The 14,106-nt window shown below is 42.8% G+C and overlaps 1 protein-coding gene across 2 annotated transcripts in view; it reads right to left on the bottom strand.

Moving 5' to 3' along the window:
• Nucleotides 1–14,106, bottom strand: part of LOC147031225 (integrin alpha-6-like) — a 378,714-nt gene that overhangs the window by 260,200 nt on the left and 104,408 nt on the right. For both annotated transcript variants that reach the window (XM_085876100.1, XM_085876099.1), the window contains exons 4-5: nucleotides 8,452–8,713; nucleotides 3,940–4,071 (exon numbers count right to left, since the gene is read on the bottom strand). In XM_085876100.1, coding sequence (XP_085732226.1) covers nucleotides 3,940–4,071; nucleotides 8,452–8,713 — 394 coding nt within the window. The remainder of the gene's footprint in view (nucleotides 1–3,939; nucleotides 4,072–8,451; nucleotides 8,714–14,106) is intronic.

The raw sequence follows: 14,106 nt of genomic DNA, 5'->3' as shown, positions 1-14,106 counted from the left end.
TTGGAATAAACTTCCTCACTCTATTCTTTCCCATTCTTCCCTTCAGGCTTTCAAAACAGCTGTTCACCACCACCTCTTATCTTCCCCCATCCAAATCCTCGATCTTTTCTACCCCCGATAATCCACCCAAGCCCACTTCCTTCATTTCTCCTGCTTTCCTTCCTGAAAGTCCCTGTAATGTCCATCTTCTCCTCGCCATGTTCCCCGTCCCATCCCCATCCCTCTCCCTTCCACAGTTCACCTGTGTCTGTTCCCCAATGTTTTGTCCCTTCCACTCCCACCCCTCTTGTCTCATGCCTCCTTGCTGTGAGTTGTGTGTTAGCTCTCATACGAGCCTCGACCAAGGTATACAAAAAAAAAAAAAAATAAAAAATAAAAAAAAAAATCGCCACCAAAAATTAATCAGCTGAGCGCCAGACGATGAACTATATTCCCATGAAGTTTGAAGACGATCCGATCAAAATTACTCAAAAAATAAGTATTTCGTCGACTCCCCTGATTTGTGACAAAGTGACCTTGACCTTTGACCTTGACCTTCAAAATTTTATGCGCTGAAAGGGACCTCTATCGACCTCTGATATGCGAAGTTACAAAAATTTCCAATGATAACTGTGCTCTGCAGAGTGATGTATGCATGATTACAGACCAAAGAAATTTTTTTTTTTTAAAACATATGAAGGTCAAGGCCAATCGCCACCAAAAATTATTCAGCTGAACGCCTGATCATGAACTATATTCCCATGAAGTTTGAACACGATCCGATCAAAATTACTCAAAAAATAAGTGTTTCGTCGACTCCCCTGATTTGCGACAAAGTGACCTTGACCTTCGACCTTGACCTTCAAAATTTTGTGCACTGAAAGGGACCTCTATAGGCCTCTGATATGCGAAGTTACAAAAATTTCCAATAATAACTGTGTTCTGCAGAATTTTTTATACGTGATTACAGACAAACAAAAAATAAATAAAAAATAAAAAATAAAAAAACATACAAGCTGACTAACATATCTTGAAAAAATTTCGTTTTGGCAAGATAAATATAAATTATTTAAGCAATAAATTATAATGCGTGGTGCTCGACCAGTCACACAACACACGAGACAAAGTTTCGCTTGTGAACTTCGAATATTTTTTACGTTTTTTCTCCAAGCCCCACGATGCCGCCCAAACGCCCTGCACCTTCTAAGGCTTCTGGCAAGGAACCGAACGCTCTGGGATGCTCCAGGAGAAGGTTAAGGTTAAGGTGCTCAATATATGCTTCGGGAAGGGAAAAGGTTTGCGCCGTTGGACGAGCACTGCTCATACCCAGCACCTCAAAACCGACCAGATCAGACGAGTTGATCTCCGGCACCTCAAACCCAATCACTGCCAAACCGACCAGACCAGACTCGTCGATCTCTGGCACCTCAAACCCAATCACTCCCAAACCGACCAGACCGGATGAGTCGATTTTTTGGGGAGGCGTCCATTCATCGCGGATTTTCACTTAGCGCGGGGAGGTTTGGAATGTAACCCCCGCGAGAAACGGGGGATTACTGTGTATATTTTCAGTGGGGAGAACAAGTATTTGATACACTGCCGATTTTGCAGGTTTTCCCACTTACAAAGCACGTAGAGGTCTGTAGTTTTCATCATAGGTCCACTTCAACTGTGAAAGACGAAATCTTAAACAAAAATCCTGAAAATCACATTATATGATTTTTAAATAATTAATTTGCATTTTCTTGCATGAAATAAGTATTTGATACATCAAAAAAACAGAACTTAATATTTGGTACAGAAACCTTTGTTTGCAATTACAGAGATCAGACGTTTCCTGTAGTTCTTAACCAGGTTTGCACAGACTGCAGCAGGGATTTTGGCCCACTCTTCCATACAGATCTTCTCCAGATCCTTCAGGTTTCGGGGCTGTCGCTGGGCAACACAGACTTTCAGCTCCCTCCAAAGATTTTCCATTGGGTTCAGGTCTGGAGACTGGCTCGGCCACTCCAGGACCTTGAGATGCTTCTTACGGAGCCACTCCTTAGTTGTCCTTGTTTCGGGTCGTTGTCATGCTAGAAGACCCAGCCACGCCCCATCTTCAATGCTCTTGTTGAGGAAAGGAGGTTGTTGGCCAAGATCTCGCGATACATGGCCCCATCCATCCTTCCCTCAATACGGTGCAGTCGTCCTGTCCCCTTTGCAGAAAAGCATCCCCAAAGAATGATGTTTCCACCACCATGCTTCACGGTTGGGATGGTGTTCTTGGGGTTATACTCATCCTTCTTCTTCCTCCAAACATGGCGAGTGGAGCTTAAACCAAAAAGCTCTATTTTGGTCTCATCAGACCAAATGACCTTCTTCCATTCCTCCTCTGGATCATCCAGATGGTCATTGGCAAACTTCAGACGGGCCTGGACATGCGCTGGCTTGAGCAGAGGGACCTTGCGTGCGCTGCAGGATTTTAATCCATGACGGCGTAGTGCGTTAATTATGGTTTTCTTTGATACTGTGGTCCCAACTCTCTTCAGGTCATTGACCAGGTCCTGCCATGTAGTTCTGGGCTGATCCCTCACCTCTCATGATCATTGAGGCTCCACGAGGTGAGATCTTGCATGGAGCCACAGACTGAGGGAGATTGACTGTAATCTTGAACTTCTTCCATTTTCTAATAATTGCGCCAACAGTTGTTGCCTTCTCACGAAGCTGCGTGCCTATTGTCCTGTAGCCCATCCCAGCCTTGTGCAAGTCTACAATTTTGTCCCTGATGTCCTTAGACAGCTCTCTGGTCTTGCCCATTTTGGTGAGGTTGGAGTCTGATTGATTGAGTGCGGACAGCTGTCTTTTCTGCAGATAACGAATTCAAACTGGTGCAGTTAATGCAGGTAATGAGTGGAGAATGGGAGGGCTTCTTGAAGACAAAACTAACAGGTCTGTGAGAGCCGGAATTCTTACTGGTTGGTAGGTGATCAAATACTTATTTCGTGCAATAAAATGAAAATTAATTATTTTAAAATCATGCAATGTGATTTTCAGAATTTTTGTTTTAGATTCCGTCTTTCACAGTTGAAGTGTACCTCTGATAAAAATTACAGACCTCTACGTGCTTTGTGAGTGGGAAAACCTGCAAAATCGGCAGTGTATCAAATACTTGTTCTCCCCACTGTATATATAAAAATATATATGTATATACATATTTTATAGTGGTGAAATATATTCAGTGAGTGAATATATATATATATATATATATATATATATATATATATATATATATATATATATATATATATATATATATATATATATATATATATATATATATATATATTCAGTTTGTGGTGGTGAAATATATTCATTGAGTTTATATACAGTTTATAGTGATGAAATGTATTCAGTTAGTTTATATAGTTTATTGTGGTGAAATATATTCAGTGAGTTTAGATACAGTTGAGTGGTGAAATATATTCAGAGAGTTTATACACAGTTTATCGTTGTGAAATATATTTTGGGGTTTCCTCGGACGGGGACCCGTCTATTTTTCTACTTGATTACCATCTCGTTATTTCTCCTTTGAAATTGCCATTTGCTGTGATGTTACCTGTTTGGTCATCATCACTTTGTATGCAGCCGGCAGCTGCTGGTTGCATCATTTCTGGAAGCACAGCTGTGCCGCTGGTGCAGTGCCCCCTGCTTCTGGTAAGCTGGTACTCATATCGTCGACCTCAGAAGGATGACAGGCTGAGTCAACCCACCTGGTGTTATGTAGCGGCAAGACAGGAGCTCGACCTCAAGACCATAATATATTAAGCTCGCCACCTTAACTGTAAAGTCACCACCAGAGTTACACCTGTTTGGTGAAAATGTTGTTGTTTTTGTTCTTGATGAAAACAATGAATAATTTTAAAATAAGAAAGTCTCATCAATTCACCTCCACTCGTACAATACAAATGATAATCGTACCAAGGTAGCTATTGTAAGGTACCGGGACCAATTCTTCACGGTGTTTATTTTCATCTCCTGTCTCGTAAGGTCCATCGTTGAAAATGTCCATCTCGTAAAAAGTGTTGTTTTTTTGGGAAGCATGTACAACACCTGAAATAGAGAGCACATTGGAATCGCACACATTGAGAAATTAATTTTTACACCTGACAATTATGAGAATTGCATCTGTATTGTCATTTCAACACATAATAGATGCTTAGAAATCACTTCCTCGTTTCAATCGATAACATGTGGGGGTGGGGAGGAGGGGGTATTATATAATGTAGAGAAGGGGAATAAGTGGAACATGTGGAGATAGATGGAGGCGGTGAGGAGGGGATATTATATGATGTAGAGAAGGGGAATAAGTGGAACACTTGGAGGTGGGTGATGAGGAGGGGGTATTATATAATGAAGAGAAGTGGAATAAGTGGAACACGTGGAGGTGGGGATGATGCGGAGGGTGTATGATATAATGTAGAGAAGGGGAATAAGTGGAACACGAACATTTCCCAACTCAAACAAGCGTTTCCTAACTCGTCGCTACACGCGTTTCCTAATTCAACCACACAATTTTTAACACATCGCAACAGGCTATTCCCAACTCGAACACACATTTTTTCACTCGTAGCTACATGCGCTTCCTAACTTGAACACACATTTTTTAACACGTAGCTAAACGCATTTCCCAACTCGAACACGCATTTTTTAAATTCATAGCGACTGCATGCGTTTCCTAACTTGAACACACATTTTTCACTCCAGCTACATGCATTTCCCAACTCGAACACGCATTTTTTAACATGTAGCTACATGCATTTCCCAACTCAATCATGCGTTTTTTAATTCATTGCTACGACATGCATTTCCTAACTCGAACACACATTTTTTTAACACATAGCTACACACATTTCCCAACTCGCACACACATTTTTAAATTCATAGTGACAACATGCGTTTCCCTACTCAAACACGCATTTTTTAACGCGTCGCTGCATGCATTTTCCAATTCCAACATGCATTTTTTAATTGATAGCTACATGCATTTCCCAACTCAAGCATGCATTTTTTAATTATAGCGACTACAAGCGTTTCCTAACTTGAACACTTATTTTTTTAAACTTCTACATTTAACATTTTTTCACTCGAAGCTACATGTGTTTCCCAACTTGAACACGCATTTTTTAACATGTAGCTACACGCATTTCCCAACTCAAACACGCATTTTTAATTCATCGCAACTACATGCATTTCCTCCCTCAAACACACATTTTTTAACATGTAGCTACACGCATTTCCAAACACGTCACTGCATGCATTTCCCAACTCGAACACGCATTTTTTCACTCGTAGCGACATGCGTTTCCTAACTCAAACACGCATTTTTAAACTCGTAACTTCATGCATTTCCCAACTCGAGCACGCATTCTTTAATCCATAAGACACATGTTTTGTAACTTGAACATGCATTTTTTAACACGTCGCTGCATGTATTTCCCAACTCGAACACGCATTTTTAACTCGTAGCTTCATGTATTTCCCAACTCGAACACGCATTTTTAACTCGTAGCTTCATGCATTTCCCAACTCCAGCATGCATTTTTAACTCGTAGCTACACTCGTTTCCTAATGACATGCGTTTCCTAACGTGAACACGCATTTTTTTAATTTATAGCGACTACACGCGTTTCCCAACCCAAACACACAGTGGTGGACTGTGGGCAGTGGCCTGGATTTGGAGAGTGCAACCAGGTGTGGATTGCTATCTGGGTGGTGGAGTGTTGGCAGTGGCCTGGTTTGGAGAGTGCAACCAGGTGTGGATTGCTATCTGGGTGGTGGAGTGTTGGCAGTGGCCTGGTTTGGAGAGTGCAACCAGGTGTGGATTGCTAGCTGAATGGTGGACTGCAGGCAGTGGCCTAGATTTGGGGAGTGCAACCAGGTATGGATTGCTGGCTTGGTGGTTGACTGACAAATTATTTTTGAGTGACCAATAGGTGGTGTAGTGTGTGCAAAGTGTTATTCACACTTGTAAGTCTGTGATTAATGATGGAACAAATTGATAGTATATTGTACTTCATAATGTTTGTTAGAGAAGGACCATAACTGTAAATGTAAATGTAGATTAGAGTGGAATGATGACAGGTGTTAATGTTAACGTTGGATTTTACAACTCGGGGAAACACTGAACATTTTCGAGCTGCTTCCAAATATGAATCCATGTCGAGGTTGTGAGCAGTTTCTGGCTCTGTCCTGATATAGACTCCTCTAGTATTTACTTGTGGTTTGTTGAGGGAGATGCTTTCAGGAACGTTCGTGAGGGGTGTTTTTGAACAACTCAAAGTTGAGAGAGGAGGGGAAGAAAAGCGCCAATCATAATTCGTTTTTGTGTTGGACTATAGACATCAAGGATGGACATTTGGACTATTGACATTGAGACCACAGTACAGACGTTTCCACTCTGGGCATTTTGACTTGGGAATTTCCCCTTGGGGCATTTTATAGGTTCGACTCAGTACATTTTCAACTGGGGTCATTTCCATTCGGAACATTTTGACTCGGGACATTTGGACAATAGACATGTGGACTATAGACATTTCAAATCTGGACATGACCAGGAAGGACCTTTACACTCCAGGAATTTTACATTGGTACCGATCGACTCGGAGCATTACGACTTGAGCGTTTCTTGTCAGGACCTTCTGACTGAGGGAATTTCAACTTAGAGAATTTTGACTGGGGTCATTTGGATGACTAACACTGAATCTGAGACTTTTTGATTGAGGACATTTTGATTGGGGACAATGCAAATTAGGACATGACTAGTAAGGACATTTCCAATCAGGAACTTTTGACTCGGGGCAATTTGACGATAGTCATTTAGACTACAGGCATTTCAATTTGAGGTATTTCAACTGAGGACGTTACAAATTGGGGCATTACCAGGAAGGACATTTACACTCCGAGAATTTCAAATTGTGACCTTTTGACTTGGGGCTGTTCCAGTCAGGACCTTTTGACTTGGGGAACTTGGACTTGGGTCACTTAATCATTGGGCATTTGGCTGACAGACATTCAACCTGGGGTATATTGACTGGGGACATTTCCAATAGAGGACAAAACCAGTAAGGACATTGCAAGTAGGGACCTTTTGACTCAGGGACATTTAGACCTGGGGCAATTTGACTTGGTGGATTTCTGGGGAGGCTTTCGACTTCAAGCATTTCAACTCTGTTTCCCCTCTCAATATTTTGACTCGAGACAATTTCGACTACATATTTTGATGATTGACATTTGGACGATAGACATTTCAATTTGGGACATTTCCACTCGGGCCATTTTGAACAAGGACACTTCCACTCTTGAGTATTTAATCTTGGGGCATTTGTACTACGAACATTTCAACTTAGGGCATTTCAACTGGGGACATTTCTGCTAGGACATTCCAACTCTGGGCATTTTAAAAACATACTCGGGACATTCCAACTATGGGCAGTTAAAATCGTGTCATTTCGACTTTGAGCATTTTGACTGGAACCATTTTGACGAAGGACATTTCGACTGGGGAGCATTTACACTCTGGACATTTGCACTGGGAATATTTTGACTGGTATCTTTTCAAATGGGGACATTTTGATGAGGTACATTTTGACAGACATTTGTACGAAAGACATTGGCACTCTAAATATATTGATTCAAGACATTTCAACTTGAAGCATTTTGATGTGACACTTCGACCAAGGACACTTCAACTCGGTGTCATCTGATGTGGTCCATTCTGACGTGGGCTTTGGGTCACTTATGTCTGAAAGCATAATATAATCATGGGTGAAACTGTAGAATTTCCAATCAAAGGAAAGGAGCAGTGAAACGACCAAGGGGGTACAGGGGCATGCTACCGCAGAAAATTTTGAAAAATCGATGTCAAAATATACATTTTGGGGGTGATTCTGTCCAAAATGTAACAAAAATAACGATGCAAATACGAAAGCGAGATTTGGGGAAGAATTTTTCTTGTTTCAGTTGATCAGTTAGTTAGTGCAGCATTTTGTTATCATAAAATAAGTGAATACTGAATACTACATACAGTACCTTTCCAGGACTTTTAATGCAACTGTTTTATAAGATTGAGGGGTTGGGGGGTGGTCGCATGTCATGTACTGGAGCGAGTTACAGGAATCGCCCTCGCCTGTGGTGTCAAATGAGAGCATTCACTACCCCATTTAAACTCATGGGTCATGTATTGCAGAGGTTTCCCACAATCACCCTCACTCTGTGGGAGGACTTGGTTCCCCCATTTAAGGGAGGGGGACAACCAGTTGTACCAAGGGGTTGGTTCTTTACATTATATCAAGACTACATTACAAACAAAGCTGATGGAACAATGTAAAACATTTACTACAAAGTGCATGTACAAGAATGGAAAATAATGATTGTGCCTAGTGGAGAGGTACGTTTCACACTCCAACATGACCTTCCGCTCGGTAAGCTTACCTTTCCAATGGTAAGCACCTGGAGCCCCAAAGTAGACGTAATGGAAATCTGGTGTGAAAGCCGCGTCCGTGCCTTGTTGGCAAACTCCAAACCGTGCATGGCTAAGAGTGCGATGATCGCAGAACTTCCATCCTCCACCGTCCATTTCATCCTTCTCATCGATTTTAAAATTCTGGCTCAGCACATAGCACCGTCCCATGAGGCTGCGCGTCTCTGCTGATTCTCCCACATACTGGCGCTTTTCGTACCGGTGAGCACATGCCTGCGGGAGAGGAGAACAGCAAGGGATTGTGGGTTGGGGGGTACAGTATGGGGTTGTGGATGAGGGGCATACAGCAAAGGGTGGTGGGTGAGAGGGGTGGGGTACAGCAAAGGATGGTGGGTGAGGGGGGTACAGTTGGGGATGGCGGGTGAGGGGGGCAAAAGGGGTGGTAGGTGAGGGGCAGTACAGCAGGGGATGGTGGGTGAGGAGGGTACGACATGGGGTTGTGGGTGAGGGGGGTAAAGCAAGGAGTGGTGGGTGAGAGGGGTACAAGCAAGGAATGGTGGCTGAGGGGGGTACAGCAGGGGATGGTGGGTGAGGAAGATACAGCAGGGGATGGTGGGTGAGGAAGATACAGCAGGGGATGGTGGGTGAGGAAGATACAGCAGGGGATGGTGGGTGAGGAAGATACAGCAGGGGATGGTGGGTGAGGAAGATACAGCAGGGGATGGTGGGTGAGGAAGATACAGCAGGGGATGGTGGTTGAGGAAGATACAGCAGGGGATGGTGGGTGAGGAAGATACAGCAGGAGGTTGTGGGTGAGGGGGTAAAGCAAGGAGTGGTGGGTGAGGGGGTAAAGCAAGGAGTGGTGGGTGAGAGGGGTACAAGCAGGGGATGGTGGGTGAGGGGGTGCAGCAGGGGGATTGTGGGTGCGGGGGGTACAGCAGGGGATGGTGAGTGAGGGTCGTAGAGCAAGGAATGGTGGCTGAGGGGGGTACAGCAGGGGATGGTGGGTGAGGAGGTCCAGCAGGGGATGGTGGGTGAGGAAGATACAGCAGGGGATTGTGGGTGAGGAAGATATAGCAGGGGATGGTGGGTGAGGGGGTACAGCAAGGAGTGGTGGGTGAGGGGGGTATGGCAGGAGGTTGTGGGTGAGGTGTTGAGGGATGGTGCAAGGGTGGTAGGGATGGAGGATATAGCAATGGGAGTGGAAGATAAAGTTTCTTATCACCGGAATACCAATTGAACGCCCAACTCCACGAGAGATCCATTACACTTGAAACAGAATCTCAATTTAGTTTGTGGATTGATGATCTGGTTGGTTCGAGTTTTCACCATTTGGAATCCGTCTTTCAATTTGAATGATTAAACAATTTCTTGTGCTCATGAGATTCACAAGGAAGTGTAAATATATTAAATTATTTAAACCATCTTTTCTTCTTTCTTCTTTCCGCCCACCTTTTTCTGTTTACATTTCCTTATATTTATTAATCTCTTTTCCAGGGCAATTTACGGACTCAATAGCAACTCAGCAACAAAAACGGAAGGGATGGATAAGGAAGACAAATGCGATTTTTCAGAGGAATAAAAATACTGCATATATTTGTTCATTATCGGATAACATAAATATTGTAACAGCTCTGAGAACCGTGACCCCCAGGAAATGGCACCCAACATACAGCAGTTCCCGAGTTAGTTAATTCATTATTATGTGTGATCAAACAGGGTCGTCCCTTTTGTCGAGAGGGAGGAGAAATATGCATTGTGTGGGATTAGAGAGGTTTCACCTCTTTCTTGGACTTTCCACTCACACCTCACAATCTTTTCCTTCTTCGTCGGATCAAAATATGAAAGAAACAGCCTAACCTCAAAAAAATTGCAAGAAAACATTTTATCATGTTTTTCTGTAGTACTTGGTCCAAAGAATAACGTAGCAAAAGTTGACCGAAATCGGACCATCAAAAAGGGTGAAACTTTGACGTTAAAAAAGATGGCTGCCACTATTAAAAAGTGCCTCATTTCTTCTCATATCCCATCATGTTCGCTGTTTTTACAAATACTAGTACGTGCCCGTAAAAATAAATAAATAAATAAATAAATATTCCAACCGCGAGCAAGAAACAACAACCACACAGGCCGTTTCTTCGCTCTCGCGTGCCCATACATGCGTGGCGCGAGAAGTTCGCATATCAGTTACGATGATTCGCAATTTAGGTTTTAATGGCCAATTATTCAATTAGCGCCAACGTATTTTACCTTTTCGCAATGTCGTCGCAAGGAAAAACAAAAAGAGAAAAGAGAGAAAAAAATTTACTTCCTGGTTCGGAGCATACCAGCACTCTGATGCGACCGAAATTTATGCACCGTCTAATATGAAAATGATCAAAACTTGGGGCATTGTGTTTATCTATAAATGCGCATAAGAAATCGAGAAATTATTAGAATACACGAAGTCATCACTCTCCGGAAGCCCTACGTTGTAACCTGTAATGGGGAACGCAGCTGAGGTTCCCTTCCCCATCGGCCACGCCCACGCAACAACGTGTCTTGTCATTGGTTTGGTAAATAAATGGCCATAACTTGGGAAGCACTTGTCCGATTAATATCAAACCTTGAAAAAGGCACATCCTCAGGTCCCCAGCAATATATCTGGCAAGTTTAAATTAGATTGGACCAGTGGTTGTCGAGAAACAGCGGACACACACACACACACACACACACACACACACACACACACACACACACACACACACACACACACACACACACACACACACACACACACACACACACACACACACACACACACACACACACACACACACACACACACACACACTCTCTCTGCTGGAATTATAGATGGATAAGTAAAAATAAATAGTTTAAAACTGTTCAAACCAGTATCTCAGTGAATTCGCCATTCTATATTGAACATTGCATACCCAAGTGACGTCATGAGGTAATCTATGACATCATGACGTGACTATTATTTCACAATTATATGGCAAATTGATGATGAAGATTTTAGATGGTATTACTGAAGGCATGCAAGTTCATTAATTCTTCCTGATCAAGCACCTATAGTTACAGTGCTGCCATCTACAAACATCTTCAGAATATTAAGACAAAGGATTCCAATCGGCTTCAGATTTTTCCAAATTTCACTTCCATCAAAATGTTGAATTATGATATAGAAAATGACTATGTCTCGAAACTAAAGAAGATCACACAGGTACGATTTTAAAAACTTTCAATGGCCATTTTTCCCATTAGACAGTCATTCACTTTGACTTCAATTAACACTGGTGAGGCCATGTGCATTTCTTGTGTAGGCATACATGATGTAAACTATATGTAGGGCAGAGACTAATGATGAAGTACAAACTTTCATCATATCCACCCTCCTTGCTCGAGGCTAAACATCAACTACGGAAACCAGACAAACCTGCGCTTCTCGAGGCTATACGGAACCATGCTGCGTCCGTGGATGATGCTGTCCTTCAGTCTATTCCCAAGACAGATCACTACGTCTTAGATGGAGGTTCCCTTCTACATTGCTTGAAATGGACAGAAGGAAGTACCTACAGTTCAATTGCCGATGATTATGCATCTTTTACAGTAGAACTGTATGGAAAAGCCACTCTGGTATTCGATGGATATGAGGGACCAAGCACAAAGGACAACACCCACCAGCGACGGAAGACAACAACTGTGAGAAATGCTGTCAACATTACAGAGACAACTAAATTTGTGGGGAAAAACGATGATTTCCTTTCCAATGAAAAGAACAAAAAGTCACTTATTGATGTGATATCAGCATGCCTGAAGCAAAAAGGCTGCCATGTTGTCCAGGCAGAGGGGGATGCAGATGTGGATATAGTGAAAGCAGCTGTCACAATGTCCACTTTCAAATCAACTACGCTTATCGGAGAAGATACAGATCTTCTAATATTGCTTCTCTATCATGGGAAAATGGATAGTAAAGAACTTTACTTTCGGTCAGACAAAGGGAAACCAAATGTCTACAATATAAAGGTTTTGAAGCAGTTACTCAGAGATGATGTTTGTACTGATTTGTTGTTTGCCCATGCCTTTACTGGATGTGATACTACTTCTAGAATCTTTGGGGATGGGAAAAAAATCTGTGTTCCAAAAACTCAAAGGTGATTCTGTCTTGCATTCCTGTTCAAAGATTTTCTGTGCTCCAAATACAGATCAAGATGCTGTAGAAAGTGCTGGCTGCAAGGCAATGGTGTCATTGTTTAATGGGAAAACGTCTGACTCTGTAGCATCATTGCGATACAGTTACCTCTGCAAAAAAGTGGCGACAGCAAAGACATTCGTAACGCCAGAGAGATTGCCCCCCACAACTTCAGCTACAAAACAGCACTCAAGACGAACTTAACTTCGTCATGGTATGGATGGGCTGGAGTGATAACATGGACATTACAAAATGGGGCTGGGACATTCAAGGGAACAAACTCACACCAGTAATGATGGACAACAACCCTGCTCCTGATATCCTGCTAAAAATGATTCACTGCAACTGCTCGGCTGGATGCAACACACTTAGATGTAGTTGTAAGAAGTACGGACTTGAGTGCACAGGGGCTTGTGGACCTTGCCAAGACGGCAACTGTGAAAATATGAACCATGCACCCATTTTAGATGAAAACGAGGACGAATATGCTGACTTTTTTTTTGCTAAAGCAGTAATGGGTGTCCCAACTGGAATGACTTCCTTGGTACCAACTACCCAGGTATTATTTCAAAGAAATTGAACATATTGGTCTCCATGGCTGTTGTTTTTGTGTGTATAAGACTGCGCCTTAGTAAAAGGTATGGTTGTGGCATCACGATCTTGGCATAATCATTGAATTTATGATGTCATCTGGTCATCAAACAGGATGAAAACTAATTTTGTGAACATGTTTTCATAAATTTGGAAGTTACCATGAAATCACATAAAATTACATCAAGATGTCATTCATGACGTCATGACACAATGAATGACATCATGATGCGACTTTGGGACACTCTCAGCAACCTCACATGTTTTGGTACTTCTTCTTCTTCTTTCGGCTCGCTCCCGTTAGGGGTCGCCACAGCGGATCAACAGTCTCCATTTCGCTCTATCCTCCACATCTTCCATTGACACTCCAACCACCCACATGTCCGCCCTCACCATATCCATGAACCTCTTCTTTGGCCTTCCTCTTCTCCTGCTGCCTGGCGGTTCCATCTTCAACATCCTTCTCCCGATATACTCCGCTTCCCTCCTGAGCACATGTCCAAACCATCTCAATCTCGCCTCTCTCACTTTGTCTCCAAACCGTCTTACCTGCGCTGTCCCTCTAATATACTCATTCCTTATCCTGTCCATCCTCGTCACTCCCAACGAGAATCGCAGCATCTGCCACCTCCAGCTCCGCTTCCTGTCTTTTTGTTAGTGCCACCGCCTCCAAACCATACAACATAGCTGGTCTCACTACCGTCTTATATACTTTCCCCTTCACTCTTGCAACTACCCTTCTGTCACAAATCACTCCTGCAACTCTTCTCCACCCACTCCATCCTGCCTGCACTCTCTTTTTCACTTCTCTCCCACACTCTCCGTTACTTTGGACAGTTGATCCCAAGTATTTAAACCCATTCACCTTCCCCACCTCAAC

The sequence above is a fragment of the Eptatretus burgeri genome, chromosome 3, assembly GCF_056783735.1.
Source record: "Eptatretus burgeri isolate ZD-2024b chromosome 3, Ebu_testis_v1, whole genome shotgun sequence".
Classification (NCBI taxonomy): domain Eukaryota; kingdom Metazoa; phylum Chordata; class Myxini; order Myxiniformes; family Myxinidae; genus Eptatretus; species Eptatretus burgeri.
Note: the sequence above shows the minus strand (reverse complement) of the source record. Positions and strands in the feature narration are given on the sequence as shown.